We start from the raw sequence: 21831 nt of genomic DNA, 5'->3' as shown, positions 1-21831 counted from the left end.
ACAAACTTTTGATTACCATACGTATTCTGGTGAAATACTTACATTATGAAGACTAACTTTCTTTACGGAGACCAACATGGCCATCTATTTTATATTAATGTAGCTTACAATGAATAAAAACACAAACATGAACAACAGTCTCATCCAATAACATCCTATTACCCACCACAGGGCCATATCACCACACCAACTCTGCATTTTTCTGTATCTACTCCCATCTTAGCCCAATCGTGGGGGAAGAGCCATGGTTCATGGCCTGAAGTTTCAAGGCTAAAAGGATAATGGCCTCCGGATCCCAGGGGGTCAAAAATGGAAAGCCATTCTGTCTTGCTAGGGTTGAGTTGCAGTAAGTTCTTCCCCACCCAGAGCCTTCAGACATTGGGTCAGCACCTGAACATCATTATCTGTCCAGTTGAGCGTAGAGCAGTGGTGGGTTGTAGGCGGTACGCCTCGGTATGGGCGTACCGGAGCCTGCCCAGAGTTCCAGATACCGTTCTGGTACGGTGATCCAGAGGGCCCACCCACCAACCCAAGCTCTTTACCATTCTTTTAAGTCTTCGGCACTTCCGCACACGTGCACAGTGCATACAGCGCCCTCCGCTGAGCAGCTGGAGCATCACGGAGGTTCATGGAGGCTCACAGAGATGCTAAGATGCATGCAAGTGCTGCGTGCACGCTGTGCACATCCATGTACTGGTTGGAACGGGATCCGGAACCCACCACTAGGGTAGAGGTGTATAATTATCATTTGCATATTGATGAAACTGTACTGCCAACTGACCTCTCTCATGGGCTTTATTTGATGTTAAATAGAAGTGATGAGAAACCGAGTCTTGAGGCACCTACTTAAGATAGGGGTAGACTTCTCTTCCCCAATCCTTTTACCAGCGACAGGAAGGGAAAAACAATGCAATAGAGTGCCTTCCACTCCCAGCCTCCAAATCCAATCCAGAAGGATGCTCTTGTGGATGGTACTAAAGGTTGCCGAGTGATCCAGAAGGTCCAGGATGAATGCAACATCCCCATCCCAAGCTTGTCAGGAGATCAACAAATGTGACCAATGCCATGTCAGTACTATGAAAATGACTGAAAAAGGTCTAGATAATATAATTCATCCAGGACTCTCCAATGCTAAACACCCACCACTTTCTCAACAATCTTTTCTGACCCAGGCTTAGCAGAAGCAAGAAACCCCTCTTTATTTACCACTTGTAAATTAATTGCATTCACCTACCAAAAAGTCCAGGAAATAGCCCTCCAAAGAGCTAACTACAGTAACAGACATTATCATTCCTTGCAATAATTGCAAGGCTGTGAGCTCCTAGTCGAAAAGTTACAAATTAAGTTCTGGCAAGCAGTCTTTGTGGCAGACATAATGAGCAAAATCTCCTACGACAACCACTCCCCTTTCCTTCTATTTATTCCTCAGCCAGGGAGGGGCCATTCAGCGTCCACACGTGCTTTGCTTCCTGAGTCGACTCCTTGACCTCCGTTGTTCACCTCTCCTAACTGCTCTGCGCATACGTACATCTGGAAAGGCTCCATCTGTTCTTCCTTCTCACTCATATCAGCTTCCAAAGGCAGCTGCCTCTCTCATGGTTGGGAAATGTCGGATGGCCCTGGCTCTATTTGTGCATCCAACATAGAGCATCCATCAGAGCCTTCCCCAGACTCCACAACTGGCCCAAGTTCCTCCCAACCTCCTCATTGTCCAGGTTTGTTGCCAGCTGACGGGCCATAACACAGCATTCCCACAAACACTGCCATCTCCTGAGAAGCCTTAACCAACTGAGGAGGGAGAAGAGCCCAGATACACGACAAGGTCATAGAAACAAGGACCCTATCTACTTTTCAACATCAACTGGCTCAAACTCTCCCAACTAACAAAGTGAGTCATTTCCATAGAACCTGCCCAGTCAAGTTTACCTCAGTAAAGCCAAGTATCTTTGTCTGACAGGGGGTCTACAGGGGCTCTTCTGACCATTCCTTACCTAGAAGAGCGCTAGTCACCTAGAATAAAGCTGCTGGTTGTCTGTATGCAGATACAATAAGAGCGAAGAAGTGGAGATAGGAGCTGACATCGCAACGACATGACATGCAATCTTGGAGTTCCGAGATCAGTCGATACTTTTGCCGCTGGGCGGTCCGTTTGGACCTAAACCATCCCGAAGAGATGGTGACAGGGAACAGTACATCTTGCTGATCTCAGGGACACCGCAAAGTCGCTGATTGATCTAAGAAAATCTCTTCTTGCTGGTGACAGAAGTGCAGTCAAAAGCTGCTGAAGTTGGGACAGCTCCAGAACGGAAGGAAAGTGGAACGAGAAAGTGTGTCCATTTGGTGAGGAAATCTTATTGTTATAAAAGAGACTGCCCCCCCAAAAAAATTAAAGTTAAATTTGAAAACAAAATAAAATAAGCGGCAAAATTAAGCTACATTCGACAGTGTGTTATCTTTTTTTAAAATTTTCTTTTATGGATGGATTTTTTGCAAATATTTCCTATTTTTTAAAGTGAACAGATTAGTTTTTCTTCTACTTCTTTTTTTACCTATGGATTAAAATCTTTTTCTTTATTTTTATAATACTGGTTTGGATGGATTTTGTTTTTCTATTTTGCTTCACTTAAGAATTTTGTTTCTTTTAAGCTTGGAATATAAAGAAGATATAAAAGGAATACAAAGAGAGTTGTAATATCAGAGGGAACGGAAGTAACACTGCCACTTGGAGGCTGGAGGCTTGAGTCCTGGAAACATTGCCCTTTCTTTTTTGCTTTGATCATTTTGACTTTGCACTTCAAGGTTCTTCAGCTTGTTTATATAGAGTGATAAGGAGAAGAGCATGGGGTGTTTATACAGGTGTTCTTTGGGAGCTTCATTGGCAGCTGGAGAGAAGTGAAAACAAAGCCTTGTTTTGAAAGAGTATAAATGAACTTGCGTCAAATCTAATAAAAAGTTTTGAATGCTGGAGTGGCAGTGTTTACCAGTTGGAAGAATGGCACATCAAAAAGAAACCTTAACATTGCAAAAGATTATGTTTGAAATTCAAAAATTATTAGAAGTAACAGAGAAAATAGAGAAGAGATTGGAAAACATAGATTGTAAAACAGTAAAAATTTGGTGGAAAAATTGAAGATGTTCATCAAATGGGAAAAGTGGAGGTTAGAGTCCTAAAAACTGAAGGGAAAAATGAACAAAGAGAAAGATAATTGTTGATACCAACAGTGAACTGAGGTGGTTGGAAATGGAAAGAGTGGAATATGGAAAGGGGAGATAGATGGACAGCTCTACCCCAGATTTCAAGGTATAGAAGAAGAAAAAGAGAAAAATTGATGGATCTAAGGAGAGAAATTTTGTCAAAAGCACTGTTGATAACCAAAGATAAGCTGATTAAAGAAGCAGATGGAGGGTTTCGAGATTATATAAGGTATGTAACAAGCAACAAGTTGTGAAGAGAAGTCCATACAAATCTTATTAAGGAAACAACCAGAAGATTAATCCCACAAATGCCAAAAGGCATAAGACTGCACTATTATTGGAAAGACACAGGTTGATATATGAAAGCTTATAATAAAAAAAATAGTCACATTTAGTTAAATTTAGAGCATTATGTAAAAAATGAAGTGATAATGGATATAGTTAGATAAATAATTGATAATGATAACAATGTATACATATGTATTGGTTTGATAAGAGGAAATTTGATATAAATTGTAAATGGTGACTTCGAAAGGAAGTTTAAAAATTCTGTTATGTATGAAAGCTTATAATAAAAAATTAAGTCACATTTAGTTAAAAGTAATGCATATACATGTACTGGTTTGATAAAAGGAAATTGGATATAAATTTTAAACAGTGATTAAGAAAGGTCTACAAACTTCGTTATTAAATATAATCAATTTTTTATTTAGAACATGTCATAAAGATGTAACGTTACCGGATGATAATGGAAACAGTTAACGGAATGCCATTATGTGGCTTTTCTTTAAATTGTGGAATATTTTATATAAAAGGACGTAAAAACAATTATAGTCAAATGAAGGTTGAGGTATGATGACAGTAATATATATAAATATATTTGATTTAAAATATTTTACTTGATATGAATTATAGGTGATGACTGTGGAAGGGATGCATGAAAGTTTTTTGTAACCAATTGACACACTTTCTACAATTTGTAATGGAAGATGGTTTTGTGGTGTTTTTTGTGTTTTGCTTGTCTGTGTTTATTCAAAAATAAAAGATTCTAAAAAAAAAAGAGCGATAAAGACAAAGTACGTCCTAATAAAGACTCCTTCCTGTGCCTGTTGGTTTGTAATCCGCCAGCAGTGTTCTCATGCTATTACATCTCCTGAAGACCCTTCACAAACTATAAGGATCTAGAGTAGCCACAATCATAGAGGCCACAAAATCAGAGTAGTGATTCAATCTTCTTAAATGCTTATTTCAGTTTTCAACTAAAGCCCTGACTGAAAAAAAAACATATTCCAGGAGCTTTTTTTTTGGGGGGGGGGGGACACCTTTATGACAACCATGACCTGGATGACTGAAAATCTCCATAGTTACACCTTCAGGAGTCAAGTTCCCTTTGAAACCCATCACTTTCCTGAGGACACCCAATTCAATAGATTCCTCTTCCCTGCAGTGGGGGCAACTCATAGAAAACTTCAGGGTCAAAAAGGAATGGTCTGTCCATGACAAAGAACTGATGATAACATTCCCCATCCTCAACCTCTCAGATCATGTTGCCACTACCCCAAGATAAATGCTAGATCTAATGGGTGACCTTCTCCGCGAACTATCACTTTTGCTCCTTTAAAAACACTGAATTGTTTTCTCAAGTCATCAAGAGTTTGTTTTACATTAAGCATTGTTGTAAAGGCTTGGAGATAACACACCAGTGGTGGGTTGCAGGCGGTACGCCACGGTATGGGCATATTGGAGCCCGCCCGAGCTCCTTACCTGTCTTTTAAGGCTTCTGCGCATGGCGCATACAGCACCTGCGCGATGCTCCGTTGAGCAGCTGGAGCACCGCGGAGGCTCAGAGAGGCGGTAAGACATATGCGCCAGGCCCGTTCCAACCTTACCGGTTGGAACAGGATCCAGAATCCACCACTGTAACAAACCCAGTTCTCTCTCCACACAGTTGTGATGGTGACTGTAAACTGTTACTGTAGCTTTCCTGTAAGACAGCACAAGTTGGCTGGCCGTCTACACTCCCATACATTTCAAATGTTTTGCAGTATTAAAACATGAAAAACTTGTAATAGGATTAAGGCATTCCAAATCATTTCCCTTTGAAAGAAAACAGGATGCCGTTGTTTCTGTAGGAATGTGTGAAATCAAAATTTTGTGGCCCTGATTCTTCGTCTTTGATTTTTTGTGTGTGTGCTAAAAGTGGATTCTGGAAATAGCAATACAATTTAATTATAGAACAGAAAAGAAAAGTTATCCATATTTCCTCATCTTTCTCCTTCCCAGCTTGATTTGTGCTCTAAAGGCAGTCCTCAACGTACATCCAATCCTTTAGCAACCATTTGAAGTTACAACACATTCAAAAAAGTGGTTTACAAGCAGTCCCCACATTTACAACAGTCACAGCATCCCTATAGTCACATGATTAAAATCTGGGCACTTGGCTACTGGCATGGGTTTACAATGGTTGCAGCATCCTGGGGCCATATGATCATCCCTTATGACCTACCCAGCTGGTTTCTCACAAAGTCAATGGAAGAAGCTGGATTCACTGATCAATGGTATGCTTAATGACTGCAAGTAATCTGCTTAACAACCGTGGCAGAAAAGGTCGTAAAATTGGCTCACCTAACAACTATCTTGCTAGGCAATGGAAATTGTGATGCCAATTGTGGTCATCAGTTGAGGACTACCTGTATGGTCCTACTTGATTTTTAATTTAACTCCACAGGGTTATTTGTAATTGAACTGTATTCATCAAAAGGTATAGTATCTACAAACTCACATAATATTGTTTAAAAGAATCAGTTACTCAGAGGCAGATGTTACATCACTTTGCTATACCTGTATAATAATACGTCCACAACCACAGACTTTTCTCTTACTTAAATCTGTAAGGTTCAGTGTTTTATTAAAATAGCATATTCAACCACTGGTAGCCAATAATACATTAACTTTTGCCCAGAGTATGCACAATACAGTAGTGTTTTAAAATAGAATTTATCAGTGGAAATAGTTCAAATTCAAGTGTGCAACTAGAACTAAATGTTGGGTGGGTGGGGGAGGGGAACGGATTTAAAGAATACATAAAACTCTTGTATTCTTGTATTGTCATCTGACAATACTGCTACTTTTTTTCCTTTATGCATAGTCTCTCTCATTTAAAGTACCCATTTTATAAATAAATTGGCAATTCTGCCCTTCTTATCTTATGCGCAGCTTCACAAAGAAACCAGTAAATAAAACTGTCAAAGACAGTTATAATAAATGATCTCACAGCAAGATATAAAACCTGAAGATACTAAAAAAGGATGCATCTATTTTACATAAAAAGACAGGATTTAAAAAGTGCAAGGCAAGAACTGCAGTTTTCTTGTTGAGGCACATCCACTTCTTTAAAGCAAGCTTCAGAGTGAAATTCCAGTTTTTTTTCTTCTTCATGATACCTGTTCTGAAGTCTTTACCAAAAGACATATGACATCTTCTCAAATTCAAGGTAAGAAATGTCATTTCTTGTCCAATTGAATTTTTAGTTATGTCTGCTTCTTCCTTTTTTTATCCTAGCAGGTTTTGGTTTAGGAATATACTGGTTATTTGCTTGGTATTCCAGTTCTTTCCGAAAATAATGAATTGCTTTATTTAAACCTTCTTCCAATGGAACCTGTTCCGGAGAGAAAGAGAGAAGATTATCCATGCTTACAGAATACATGGTGCTTATTTATAGTACTAAAACCCTGCTTCTTAAAACTATGCTCCTCAATTCATGGAAGTTTGCTTGTTTTCCAATTTGAGGAAATTGGAAATAGCAAAAACTGGGGAAATAGAGATTTACATATTTTGTTTCCGTATTTTTGTTAAAATGACTGGTTTTTGGAGTTTCTCCTGAGTTTAATTTAACTTGTTTTATATAAAAGATCAAGGAACATTTTTTAAAAATCTTTGTCCTATTCCCAAAAGGAAGCACACCACAGAATAAATTGCAACACTTTGCCTTAAATGGTATGAAATAAGTAATATTACTTTTTGAAACTGAAATACCATTGATAAAAATTACGTACCACAGGTTCCCAACCAAGCAATAATTTGGCTTTCTTGATATCTGGCTTCCTTTTTTGAGGATCATCTTGAGCTTCCGACAGAAACTGGATTTCACTTCCACTGCCTGTAAACACATTTTATAATTAGACATATTGTTGACTGACTGCTGTTACAATTTCAATGCCTGAAAAGAGAAACATTCCTTCTGCAAGGCATTTCATATCAAAAGTTCCGTAATAACACAGATACTCCTTGACTTGCAACTGTAAGTCAGCCTGTCAATCATAGTTCTAAGTTGTGAGGTTCATAACGTGAGTTATCATGTGACTGATCAAGTTGTTAAGTGAAACCATTGTTTGCTGTGGGCCTATTTTCGCCAGAAACCAGAAGTAAACACCAGTTTCCGACAAAACTGTCCTAAATAATGGTCACGTGACTGCAGGGAGCAGCAAATAGCTGCAAATGTTCGCCAGTTGCCAAACACCCAAAACGTGGTCATGTAACTGTGGAGGTGTCAAGCGCCAGGGAAAATCAGGAGATTCAGGCAGTTCAAAATAAGTATAAAGATTTACTGCAAACTTAAGCCCTCTACAAGAATTTGATCAATCAGCGGTCAAGCGAAATGTGCGGGAGATAAGAAAGCCATTCATGGTGGGCTGGACTTAGATCTCTTGTGGGTGCGCAGCAGGGGTGGGCTCCTGCCATTCTAACCTCTTCTTATAGAAGAGGTTCCACAAATCTACCATGCCATTTGGAACCCGTTCCAGCTCCCTCCCCCCGCCCATCTGCTCACTGATTGGCTGGCTCACCAATCGCCCCGCCCACCTCTAAGAGTCCTATCTAAACCTTAAAGTCTTAAAGCTGTCAAGTTTGAACACCCCTGGGATTTTTTTTCTAAAGGGTTAGGGGTGCAAGGGTCTTGTAACTTGACAGCTTTAAGACTTGCACACTTCAATGCCAGAGTTCCTGAGCCAACATGACTGGAGAAGGAATTCTGGGAGTTGAAATCCACAAGTCTTAAAACTGTCAAGTTTGAACGCCCCTGGGTTTTTTTTTCTAAAGGCGTAGGGGTGCAAGGATCTTGTAATTTGACAGCTTTAAGACTTGCACACTTCAAATGCCAGAGTTTCTGAGCCAACACTTTGGTTGCTAAGCAAGAGCGTTGTTAAGTGAGTTTCACCATATTTTACAAGTTGGCCACGCCCACCGTCACATGACTGCCAATCCACTCCCACTCGGTCACATGGCTGGCAAACCACTCCCACCCGGTCACATGGCCAGCAAGCCACTCCCACAAAGCAGGCCACACCTACAGATTAGGTTCTAAAAATTTTTGAAACCCACCGCTGTTGCGCAGAGAGTCATTTGTCCACTCTGTTGGCTCAGCCTGGTCACCTCCTACAGGAGGCTTACATTAGAACTTTGAAACTGGATTGTAAATGCCTTTTGAGGGCTGTGTCATAATTTTGAAGAGTTGCTAATCATGTCAGAAACTATACAATGCATTGTTCACATACAGGATACACATGGATCACAGAAGTTTTAATATTTAGAGGACTTTTATAGGCAATTTGTTTCCTTTTTTTAGTTAATTATTATTACATCTTCATTGGGTTTTCTAATAGCAGCTCCAAATTAAATCATTTGAATGTATTTATTTATTAAATTGATTACCTTCCATGTAACAATCAATAGGAGACACATACATATCACCAAGCTTTATATTTTCTTTACAAAGTCATTTAAATGTACTTACCCACAAGCTTTTTAATTAACTGGGCAAATTCTAGAATAGAATGTTCCTCTGGATTCCCCTAGAGATAAAACAAGTATTATTAAAAAAATGTTTACAGTACAATAGTTAGGGTCATTATTTAAGTATAAGAAGTAGGGGGAAAATACAGGTTTTGATCTTTCATAAAGAGTTATTTCCTGAATAGTCAGCTAACAAATTGCAAATTATGTTCCTAATTACAGAATTCTCTGTTCCCAAACGGAATCTACCACAGGAATTCCTAAAGGAAAAGAATGATCCAAAGACTGGAATCCTTGTTCTAACATAAATTTCTATTGTATTCATACCACTCCTGAGGGCAAACCTAAGGAAATGCATTTTACATCTCACACCATACTACCGTTCAGTAGAAATCTTTACTATCAGGATGGTTTCAGTTACTTTCTGATATAGCAACAAAATAGTATGAGGCAAGAATATAATTACAAAAGCAGTCCATTGCATGCAAAAACTTTTTTAAAAAAATGGATTTATAAAAAGAGGTCCGCAAAGGCCTTATTTGCAGATATAGTAGAACTCACTGCATTTAAGGTAGAAAAATTGCACCATGCTAGTTTGTCCTCATATGGCGTTAGCGTTTCTAATAACAATGAGAAGCAGGAAGAGGTACCGGTGATGGTGATGGGCCTTTTGCAATTTTCAGATCAGGAAAATACCAAAGGCTACATCCCAGCCCTGATTGATTCCATGCACTCTGAATTTGGAGGTGCTATTTTATTTCCATACTACTTTGCTCAATTTCCCATTAAGGTTTATAACAACAAGAGTGTTTTGTTTACCAAGTTAACAGGACTGCTAACGTTGCTATTCATTAAGGACACGAGCCCATTCACAAGGTCACTGAAAAAAAAAGATAAGACAACATGAGCTGAGAGTTATTTCCTGATTTATTTATGGTCTGGCCTTGCAAAGTGCTGACGCTGAGGAAAAATATTCTCTTGGGGGAACTTTTACTGTAAGCAGTGGCATGGGGCGGGGGCAGTGGTCAAGGGGGCCAAGACTGACAAAGTCCTATCCCTTTTATACATGCAGTGCCATATGATCTTTATCTTTGGGATGAAACAGGAAGCTTCTGCTCAAAACCAAGAACAGAAGCTAAAGTAAGTGAACCACAGCAATTTACACTGAATATACATAAAAGGACAGAGCAAAACATTTCCGCCTAAACAATTTCCACAAAAGACACAATGTGCCAATGGAGACAATGGGATGAATGAGTTATTAGGGTGTCAGGTTTTAGGTGCATAACATAATCAAGCTTTAAAACCAGGGTGGGGAACTTTTATTAGACTAAAAACTAGAGTTGGTTTTGAGTGGTACATCATGGCCCACATTTTAATCACCAATGTGGCCAACTCAAGAGATACATAAATTATATAGATTAAAAGTTGCCCTTCTTTTGGCCTTAAGTATGTTAATTATTATTACACAATGACATTTACTAACAACTTTTGGCAAGGTTCAGCATGTGTAGCCATGTTTTAAAGGGAGCGGAAAGGTAGTTTACTCAAGTAAATGGATAGCTTATAGGCAGTCTAGGAACAAACATGTATATTCAGTTACCTCACATTGTAAGTCTGCTATTCACTGCCTGAATAGAAAATTTTGAATTAAAATGTAATGTGACTCTTGCACTGTAGTCCTCACAGGTGTTCATGGGCATCAGGAATTCAAGATGGAGGCCACAACTATGCAATCAAGACCTGCCCATCCATGATGCAGGCAAGCAGGGGGAAGGGCACTGACTGCATGATTTTAGGTCACCTTGTTGATTATTTTGATCCCCTTGTTCAGAACATTTCTGCTTGTCATACTTAACTTTGGCATTAAAAGCATCATGAACATTGATAGGCAAATTCACCTGGGATAGCTATGGGATAAGGAAAGGAATTTAGGATCCTTAGTCCCTTTAAGAAATGGGAGAGGGGAATTCCTCTTTTTATAATTAAGCTATGTAATCCCCCCTCCCCAACAAAATTCAATAAATGTAGATGCATAGGCATAAATGAATTTGGAACAGCAAAAAGTAGTCACAGAATGTTTAATTTTAGCACAAATATTGTGCTTATTCTAGGTTAGGGTTAAGCCACCATTATTGTGGCTAATACTGAAAAAAACGCTCTTCCTACAAAGCAAACTGCATATCCACATATTCAGCAGAAGATGGCAGTAATGGTTTAAGGAAAAAACAGGAAACCTAGAGGCTTCTAACACTTCTTTTGCTTCTTAGAGTCAGTGTGGGTGTGTGTATTTATGATTATTACTAAGCAATTTATATTGACTATTTCCCATTCTGTAAAAGTTAAGATAAATAGCGGGTGTGGGTATAAATTGACATTGTACCCCTGCTGGGCTGGGCTGAATTAAATGTAGCCAAGGCGCTGCTAGAAAAACATTCCACTCCAATTTGTCCACTGGGTGGATAAATTTCCCACACTCTGCTCTAAACAAATACCTGAATGGTTGGCCCAATATCAAGCCTCTGCTTTGGCGAACGTTCAACCAGCAAATATACATAACTGGAACTGATGCAGACTTATTCACTCTTTAGATAGATGGCTCATTTGTTCCTTTCTAACTTTTTAATCTAAAACAATCATTTTTTCTTTTAACAATTATTAAAAGTGTAGCACCTTGCAATGAGAGAATAAGTGCAGGATGTACAGTACGACAGTTATTTTCAGCAGCGATCTTTTCTTTTAACGTTACTAAAGATTATATTAAATAGATAGAACTAATACAAAAATCTGACAAACAAATACATAAAAAGGAAAAGAACGGAAAAGCATCCAAAAAGTGTCAATCTTATTTTCTTAAAAAGAAAATAAAACATATGTGGAATAAACTACCCCTTTCGTCCCCAACAAGTAGATTCAACATTTACAACTCATTGCTGTCTCTTAAAATAGCTGTACCAGGACTGAACTGATGCTGTTGGTGCTCAGAAATATTTAGTCAGTGGTTTGGTGGGTAGCAAACAGTGTAATTTAATGACTTTTTATAAAATTAAAATGTTATTACGGTAAGTTCCTAAGTAGGAGCTTTTAAAAGCTGAATTTTCTAGAATTATAAATTTGGGATTCTTCCAGGGAAGATGTTAAGACACCCAACGGTATTCTTGGTGTGCAACAATGTTAGATAAGTCAGGATGATCATTCTTCACATCTGCAACCCAAACTGTACAAAGAGACGTTTACTTAATCGTATGCTAGATGGAGGCTCAACTTGTTAGCGGTAATGAGAAGTTCTAGAAGACAAACACTGATCTAATTTGCCAGAATTCTTGACTTTGAAGTGAGCACAACACCAACATTCAGAATTGGTAGTTATTACTGCCTTATTTTTCTTTTAGTTTTGAGGCTGTTAGCTAGAAGAAATCATAATGTTCTCTCCATACAAATTCCTACAAATAGTTTTTTAAAAGTGCTATAAAGGGCTACATGAATGAAACTACTCAGGAAAAGTGCTGAAAAGTTATATAGCAAAACTATGACATGTGGAAAACACTTTCCCACAAACTCTTCTTGAAATGATTAACATTGGCTAGCTAAAGACCATAATAAGATTGAGTTGAATTCAACATAAAAATGCATACCTGACATACTGGAATGCTCTGGTTTGAGTGCCAGGCCCATATACCTGGAAGAATTAAAAATGACATAAATATGCATAGCAAAGATATCACTTTGCAGTGGCATACAAGTACCATCCATCCAATATCCTTATTTGTTTATCCTGATTTATCAAATGATTATTTGAAGTTAGATGGAGAATAATCTTATTATAGACCTCTTAAGTACACATCAATTTTTCACTAGGTTCATGGAGTGCCATCAATGGGCTTCCTATCCAAGATACAAACCAACAGAACTATTTCATATTGATCTACGTGTTCATCTTCATGATTGTTTGTTCATGTCTAGCAATTCTTACCAAATAAAAAATACATTATTTTCAACATTGCATTTTTTGGAAGAATTTAGTTTTTTTTTTTTAAAGATTCCATAATAGAACATGCCCCAAATAATTATCAACTTGCTTTACAAATGAGAAAGAAAAAATGTTCTTAAGTTGGCAAAAAATACAACTAAGTCACCCATGCTGAGCTTTTCTAACAATGTATAAAGAATTTAAATCTTTTTAGCGCAAGTTGAGAGAGTGCCTACTAAGTGTCTTAGCAACAATCTTTCCAGTAAGCAGATTACAAGCATTCTGCTAGTATATGGTTGTTTGCCAGAAAACAAAATATTGCAATATTGAAAAGGCTGAATCTCATGAGATTCCATTGTTCTTCCAAAGTATTTCAATACATCCTTGCCTGAAAATCCTTTACTTTTATATTGCAAAACTTCTCTGCCATTCTAAGATAAAAGCATTACTTTATTGTAAATATTTAAATTGTTAGAACTCAGCTTTCAATGTTATTTTAAAAGGAGCTATTTCAAAATATTGCTTGAATCAGACCAAATGGAATTAAGAAGCAGTTTGCACAAATGTGTGTGTGTGTGTGTGTGTGTGTGTGTGTGTCATTTCTAGAACTCTAGCATTAGATGATAAATGAATATCATGACTATCTACTATAAGTAAACCACACAATATACAGTGCTATGCTAGCAAATATCAATTCAGGAACAGTTTTCAATAGAAACAGTTCACCTGGTTGAAGACTTCACTTTATTTCTTACCAATGAATCTTCCATGTATTAGAAACAATTTCTATAACCTTAGGTATCTGAATATTAAATGGTACTTTTGAGTACAACAGAATGTGCTTATGTGATTAAATACTAGATGATGCATTAGAATGCTTCAATTTTTAGTTTAAGATTCTTTACTAAAATATTGATTCTGTGAGATTTCACCAAATGGCAGACTTTTAAGTGTCTTTGCCACACAGTCATTAAACTGAATGGACAAGAAGATGAATACATACAGTTAAGGGTTCTCCTTGAAGAGCTTGCAAGATAAAGTTACTAACAACTCTGCCATCATTCATGTGCATCCGGGGACCAAAGGTATTGAAGATTCGGGCAACTCTTACTTCAACACCTTCCTGAAAGGACAAGAAAAATAGCATCTTATAAAAATTCTATTGAAAATCTTCTTTTTTGCATTATTCCAGAACAAGACATACCCGCAAACACATACAATTGTAATGATTTCCTATGGTGCACTTCAGCTATAGAGCGAGTGGTGCAGTAGCCTAGAGGTGGAGCTCTTGTCTCACAATCAGAAAGCTGTGAGTTCGATCCTAGGTAGCGGTAGATATTTCTCTCTCTGGGCACAATGTGAAATTATCTGCTGTGAACTCTGCATTGGTGACAGGAAGCGTATCCGGCCAGTAAACACTAAACTCCATTCAGTTGCCCCAACTCCAGGGATATGTCCTGACTTAGGGGTTATGGGGTCATTAAAAGACAAAAAATAAAAAGCTCAGCTATAGATCTATTACCTGCCAACACAGTATCCTTCAAATATCTGCTACAACAATCCCATCATCCCCGCCAGCCTCTAAAATGGGTTAGCTATTATGAGAGTTGGAGCCCAGCATATTAGGAGTGCAGAAGCTGGGGAAGTCCGGTTTGTAGCATTGTTGTTGAAAGTACTCTTTCTCAGAGATTTCACTTTGGAAGGATAATATAATGATCTGTCAGGAGTATTACTGATTAAACTAAATCAATTTTTGTTAGGCTTTTGGGGACACAAAGCACTTCAAACTAGTAAACAAAACAGACACTCTTGAGGATGCCCTGAATGTTTATAGATCTTGACAACAGCAGGAAATGTTGCCAAACATGTCTCAATTATTTGTTCTCTTTATAATATTTCTAGAAGAAATGCCAGAAAGTATTAGAATTTACACTGCCTCTTATAATATTTGTCTAGTCACTCTGCTCTTTTAGTAGCTTAGCAACTGTAGATTAGAAAATGAAATTCACCACATAAGATGGAACATAAATAATTGTTTAACTAGCTTATTCTTACTTCCAAACAACCTTGTTCCTATCCAAAGGAAAAAAAAAATCTACTAAATGAAGTACACTGAAAACATCAATAAAGCTAATAGCAATAGCACTTAAACTTATATACCGCTTCATAGTGATTTTACAGCCCTCCCTAAGCAGTTTACAGAGTCAGCATATTGCCCCCAACAATCTGGGTTCTCATTTTACCCGCCTCAGAAGGATGGAGGTCTGAGTCAACCTTGAGCCGATGGAAATTTGAACTGCTGAACTGCAGCTAGCAGTCAGCTGAAGTAGCCTGCAGTGCTGCACTCTAACCACTGCGCCACTTCAGCTCTTCAATGATAAAGCTAAAGCTTATGTTACTGGAGAAGACCCTGGATGTTTAGGAAAACCAAAGGCAATCTAAAAAAGAAGCCCAGAGGAGACTAAATGTGTAGATGCTGACCAGCTTGGTCTAGTGGTTAAGATCCCAGGCTTGAAACCAGGAGACTAGTCCCTCCTTATGAATGAAAACCTTCTTGGTGACCTTGGGCCAGTCACATGCTCTCAGTATAATCCACCTCACTGGGCTATTATTATGAGGAAAATAGGAGGAGGAAGAAGTATTAGGTATTTTTGCCGCCTTGATTTTTTTTATTTTTAAAAAAATAGTTTTTATTGAACATTTTCAAGTTTAAAAACCACAAACACAAGAGAAAACACAAAAACAAATACAAAACAGATAAAAACACAAACAGCATAACCATATAATTTCACAGCTTCCCATATTAGCCTGTATATTCTGCTTTTGTAGTTTACTATTCAATTATTGCCTTCTAGTTTTTAACAATTCTAATAATAATGTAATAATTATATTATAATATAGTAGTATCGTGCATATAATCAAATTTTTCATATATACATTTTTCTTCATAGTATAATCCATATTTTTAACACTTTTATTTCTTGTTTTGCTTCTATTCTCTAGCCACTTGTACAGTCTACTCCAAATTTTATAATAGTCCGACTGTTCTCTTTTTTTTAACTCCATGGTTGCCTTGAGTTATTTATAAATATAATAAAGGAGAGATAAAAACGAAATAAAAAAATAACAAACACCGGTTTACAAGAACTCAAGAAACAGTTACTGAGAGAATAGTGTGCATCAGTCCACAAACAGTTTATTCAGTGGCTGAATAAACAAACAAGAAACAAACAAAAACAAACAAATGAACAGAAAACCATTGATGAAAACTAGATTTTTATATCAATATACTGTGTATGTAATAAAAGATAGCATAAATAGAAAGACCAAAGGCTGCCTTCAGCCTCCAAAGATATTTACTTATATCACACCTGAGAGATTTTGCATTTCTCTGCAAGGTCCTTAGTATTGCACTCATTTCTCAAATTCTGGACTACAGGTAGTCCTCGACTTACAACAGTCCGTTTAGTGACCTTTCAAAGTTACAATGGCACTGAGAAAAGAGACTTCTGTCCACTTTTCTAACTTATGACAATTGCAGCATCCCCATGGTCATGTGATTTACATTTGGACACTTGACAACTGGATCATATTTATGATGGTTGCAGTGTCCAGGGGTCATGTGATCCCCATTTACAACTTCTGACAAGCAAAGTCAACGGAGAACCCAGATTCACTTAACAACACTTAAGTTAGTGTTACTAACGTAACAACTGCAGTGGATCACTTAACAAATGTAGCAAGAAAAGTCATAAAATAGGGCAAAACCACTTAACAAATTTCTCATTTAGCAACATAAATTTTACCTTAAATTGTGGTCAGAAATTGAAGACTACCTGTATAATGTTATGACTAAGAGTCAGTTTGCATAGTGGCAGTGGTGGGTTGCAAATCCCGTTCCAACTGGTACGGTTGGAACTGGGCCGGCGGCCTCCTCATGGACGCACATGCGTATTAGCGCCTCTGCGATGCTCCGCGATGCTCCAGCTACTCCGTGGAGCGTCACACAGGCATTGTACCCGCCATGCGCCTGCGTGGAGGTGCAGAAGGCTTTAAACACCGTCAAGGATTGCGGGCGGGCGGGCCCTCCAGAGCACCATACTGGAACGGTATCCGGTGCTCCAGGCTGGCTCCGGTACACCTGTACCGGGGCATACCACCTGCAACCCACCACTGCATAGGGCAGCAGAAGCTGGGAGGCTGTGAATTTTAATCCTACCAAGACACAAAGACAATTGGGCAACCTTGAGAAGAAGGAAGAAGGCAATGGCAACCATTTCAGGAAAAAAAAACATTGCCAAGAAAACTGCAGGGCTAGTCCTGTTGGCCACCAGGAATCAACACTGACTTGAAAGCACACTCTCTCACATATAAATGTTATTACTGTGCAAACCTTGCCCTCAATACCTGCTTCATATAGGCATAGCACATGGTTTCTGCAACTCTCTTTCCTTCATCATAACATGCTCTAGGTCCTATAGGATTCACATGACCCCAGTAATCTTCATTTTGTGGGTGAACTTCAGGATCTTGAAAGAAAGAAAAAAGAAGGGGGGGGGGAGCTTTCAATTATCCAATGACAAGTAAGCATTAATATTAATTACTTTTGACAGGACATATTTTTCTAACTTTAACCTAAGGAAGTATGGAAAGTTTAGTGTCCCAGGCAGGGCCGGATTTTCCTATAGGCTAACTAGGCTTCAGCCTAGGGCCTCAAGATCAAGAGGGGCCTTTTATTTTTATTTATTATCTGTGCCACATTTTTAATAAAAGTTAGTACCAATTACAACATGTTTCATTTAATATATTGATATATATCACAGTAATGATGTATTTTATTATCTCTCATGTAATTTACAAACTTAAAAATGGGAGGTGAAAGGGCCCCATAAGAGGAATAGCCTAGGGACTCTTTTCATCCAAATCCGGCCCTGGTCCCAGACTTAGGAGACACCAACAATTCCATGTAGGAATTGATCACATAGCCAGAGGAGGAAAAAAGACTATTCTATGGAATCATGGACAGCAGAGCTCAGCAAAATACTATGTGGATGTCTTTCCTGTCTTGAAAACTTCTTTTTCTTAACTTTCTGGAAGCGTCTGTTCAATTTCCTTGAGATACCTGTAGTTTTAGTGCAATTCTGGGGCCTTAATTTGTTTGTAAATGATCCCAGTCAATTGAGGGGGGTGTGTGTGTGTGTTTATGTTCTTTTCACACAGAATATATGTATGATGTATGTATGTATGTATGTATGTATGTATGTATGTATGTATGTATGTATGTATGTATGTATATATATATACATTAAAAAGTTTAATCAATAATAAACAAAATCTATTAAGAAAAGGTCAATATGCTGATCGTATAGCTCAAACATAGCCAGTTTAAACCTTGCTATTGAGCACCAGAAATTTCTGCAAAGCAGGCATCAGGGTTTTGATTTTTTTAAAAAAAGGAGAGAAAATTGCCTTTATATAAAACAGACAGAGCTATGCCTAAAACAGTCAATATTTCTTTCCATTCCTTTACCTTTGCTGGGTACTATTAAAAACTAGTGGAATTCTTACTTCTGAGCCACTTTTGTATCAGTATCATCTGATACAAAATTAATTTATTTACAGCAGTTTTTTTAAAATTGATTTGATAATTACAGAGTTCTGCTAAAGTGCTTTGTTGCAGTTACTCAATTCAGAAAGGATAAAAGAACACACCTATCAATACAGAGGGTCCTTTAATTATCTGCAATGTTACAAGAACAAATGGTACATACCGTGATGATAATGTATATTTTAAAAATATTTTTATTGTTCTTCTATTGCAGCATTTTTTATTATTATAGTGGTGTTTCTATATTGTTTTTAATGGTTTCTGACACCCCCCCATTATACATTGGAGATGTGATCTATATAAATTGAATGACTGAATTAAAAAAAATACATATCCCACATATTCTGTTCACAAATTGTTCAATAGTCACATCATAGATATAGCTTAAACTGTACATTTTAAATCTCTGAATATCTGAATTAATTTCATTTTCCATCAACATAAATTCCCAAAGAAATCAACCTCCATTAGTAAGAGGTTTAACTCTTTGACATGGCTTAGCAAATGAATCTTGTCTTTTTATCATTGGATTACAATTCTTATAAGCCTCCATTCAGATGGCCATTGGTCAGGGAATATGGGAACTGTAATATGAACATCTTGATGGCATTAGGATCAGAGATGGGCTTCACATAATATTATCACTGGTTCGCCACACCGAAATGTAAGCATGCGCCTTCCATGCATGCTCTCTGCTTGTGCGTGCGGCTTGCACATAGCTTAGAAAATGTGGCTAAACAGGACGGCATAGCACTGGGGCAGGTGGGCGGGCCCGGTCGCCTGAACCGGTTTGAACGCCACCACTGATTAGGATGCCAATTCAGAACAAAACAATATGACAAGTTGAATGCCTTATGCCTTAGCCATGAAAGCCAGCTGGATAACTCTGGGCCAGTCACATTCCCTCAAGCCAACCCACCTGACAGGATTGTTCTTATGGGGAAAATAGGAGGAGGAAGGTGTTTGGAATATGTTTGCTGGCAGGATGCAAACAAACAAATTGCTAATACTTTAAATGGAAGATAAGTGAGGTGGAGAAAACAATGTAATCAATAAAGCATTTATGAAGAGGGACTTCCCATATCAGTCACTTCTTACCTCCATACACTTCAGAAGTGGATGCAAGGAGAAGACGGGCTCCAACACGTTTTGCTAAACCTTAACAAAAAGAGGACATATTTTTTTAAAAGGAGCAGACATATCTTTATCTTACTTCAACCAACCCTGAAGTAAAATGCTACACATCAGCACTTCTTTCAGGACAGAACAAATGCCGACTTGTGATCCAAGAAGTATTTAACTATGCCAAGAAAATCTGTACCAGTTTTAAGAGTTTTTGTAAGAGCATGTAGCCAGGTAATAATGTATATTACTTCTTTGCTGTTAGGGTTCATTATAATATTAGCACAGGAAATTTAAAATTGATTTATAATCTGGAATTTATTGTTATTTGCAGCAGGTGTCACATATCCTTCTGCCCCTTTAGTTCTAGCCTCTCTGAAAGGCTCACAAACCAAAATGTAGTAACATGAATGTGAGAGTGAGTGAGTGATCTAGGGTGAAAATGAAACGTTTATTCTAATTCTGCCATTAAAAATCAAGAATAATCAAGGCTGAAGGCTATAAAACAAAGAATATAAGAATCCAATTCATTATAACGAATGCCTTTAAACATATTTGTGTATGCAGGTGAATAATCCAACTATAATTTCTTAATATAGTTGTTTTCAACCTTGCTCACTTGACGATGGGTGGACTTCAACTTCCAGAATTCCCCAACCATCAAAGCAAAGCTGGCTAGTAGTTGAAGTCCACTCATCTTCAAGTGACCAAGATTGAGAAACACTTAACAGAGCAAACAACATTTTAAGACAGAGAACTTCAACTTGGAGCCTGGGGGGGTACCAAAGCATTCCCTACAAAAATACACTAGGTTCCTTACACTATCTTGTTTTTGTTTTAAAATGCTTAATTGCTTCAATTTTAGTGTGCATACATATATACACCTACGTACATACAGTCTTTTAAATTCGGCTGTTTTTTTGGATATGTATATAATTTTTTTAACTTTGGGATGTTTTTTTTTTTAATGTTGTATGCCGCCCTGAGTCCTTTTGGAGAAGGGCGGCATATAAATCCAAATAAACAGAAACAAACAAACAGAAACAGATAAATATTTATATTGAATTGTATGCTACCCAGAGTCATTGTTTGAGATGGGCGGCTACAGAAGCTGAATATATAAATAAATAAAAGCACCCATCCTATTGATTCGCAGGAGTTCAGCAGTACAATGGTCACACTGGGATGGCTAAGAGAAATCCCTTGGACAATATGCCTTCTGGCAAATGAGTGGCCATGTCCTCAATTACACAATTTTTCTAACTGGTAAGATTGCAACTATTTTTTAATATGATAAAATTCCAAATGTGACCGCAGCTACATTTCAATTACAATTTTATTCTAAATAAAAATGATTTATCTCTTAAAGTAGATACATCTAGGAATATTGTTGGTGAATGTTCTGTTCTATTCTGAATGTTCTTTTCTATTTCTGAGCCAATACTTAGTGATTTGCCATGAACATTTTATCATAAAATTGTCTTTTTGCTCTGCACTATTAAATATCCTTTGCTATCTAAGCCAAAGCAATGGTACAGAATCTGCCATTTACCAGATCTGTGAATTCCTTCTCACTGCAATCTGTCACAATTTTCAATGATTAGCATGGGCTGAATTGCCTTGGTATTATTAGAAATTTAGCTTCAAAACTAAATTTCTCAATGGAATGAAAATAATTTGAAATTGTGTTAGACATGAATATTTGCTTACATTCTCTATTAAGAATAACCTCTTGGCAATTCAGCTACTGTATAAGGGCTGCTTCAACCATCATGTTGGCACATACAAGTTCAGCATGACTTTATTCTGGTTAGGTCTGTATTCTCGCATACACAGAGGTTTAAGCACACATCCATGCAGACACCCACGTTCACACTGCTAAGACAAGCTGGGCAATTGACAGCTGAAGGCCCCCTTTTGCCAGTTCTGGAGTCCATGTTGATCACGATTGTTGAAAACTGATAACACAATGTTCAATCATGCAAAATTCTCTGCAATACTTAAATGAAACTGCTTTAAACTCTCAATCTGTCTATATGCATAATGTGTCTTCATACACTATGAGGCCCTCAACTTTATTCAAAATTGTAAATGGAGTCTTGGCAACCAAGAATTTACTGCTGAATGAGCCACATGCTGGTGCAAG

General features: G+C 37.7%; 2 protein-coding genes across 3 annotated transcripts in view; one reads left to right on the top strand and one right to left on the bottom strand.

Moving 5' to 3' along the window:
- Window positions 1-21831, top strand: part of ECRG4 (ECRG4 augurin precursor) — a 56559-nt gene that overhangs the window by 20953 nt on the left and 13775 nt on the right. The window lies entirely within an intron of this gene.
- UXS1 (UDP-glucuronate decarboxylase 1) overlaps window positions 6087-21831 on the bottom strand; it is a 59335-nt gene continuing 43590 nt past the window's right edge. For both annotated transcript variants that reach the window (XM_081947096.1, XM_081947095.1), the window contains exons 8-15: window positions 19662-19721; window positions 17363-17484; window positions 13959-14078; window positions 12621-12664; window positions 9805-9865; window positions 8987-9044; window positions 7251-7354; window positions 6087-6853 (exon numbers count right to left, since the gene is read on the bottom strand). In XM_081947096.1, coding sequence (XP_081803222.1) covers window positions 6722-6853; window positions 7251-7354; window positions 8987-9044; window positions 9805-9865; window positions 12621-12664; window positions 13959-14078; window positions 17363-17484; window positions 19662-19721 — 701 coding nt within the window. In that variant the 3' untranslated portion in view covers window positions 6087-6721. The remainder of the gene's footprint in view (window positions 6854-7250; window positions 7355-8986; window positions 9045-9804; window positions 9866-12620; window positions 12665-13958; window positions 14079-17362; window positions 17485-19661; window positions 19722-21831) is intronic.

This window comes from Natrix helvetica (assembly GCF_964273705.1).
Source record: "Natrix helvetica genome assembly, chromosome: 3".
Classification (NCBI taxonomy): Eukaryota; Metazoa; Chordata; class Lepidosauria; order Squamata; family Natricidae; genus Natrix; species Natrix helvetica.
Note: the sequence above shows the minus strand (reverse complement) of the source record. Positions and strands in the feature narration are given on the sequence as shown.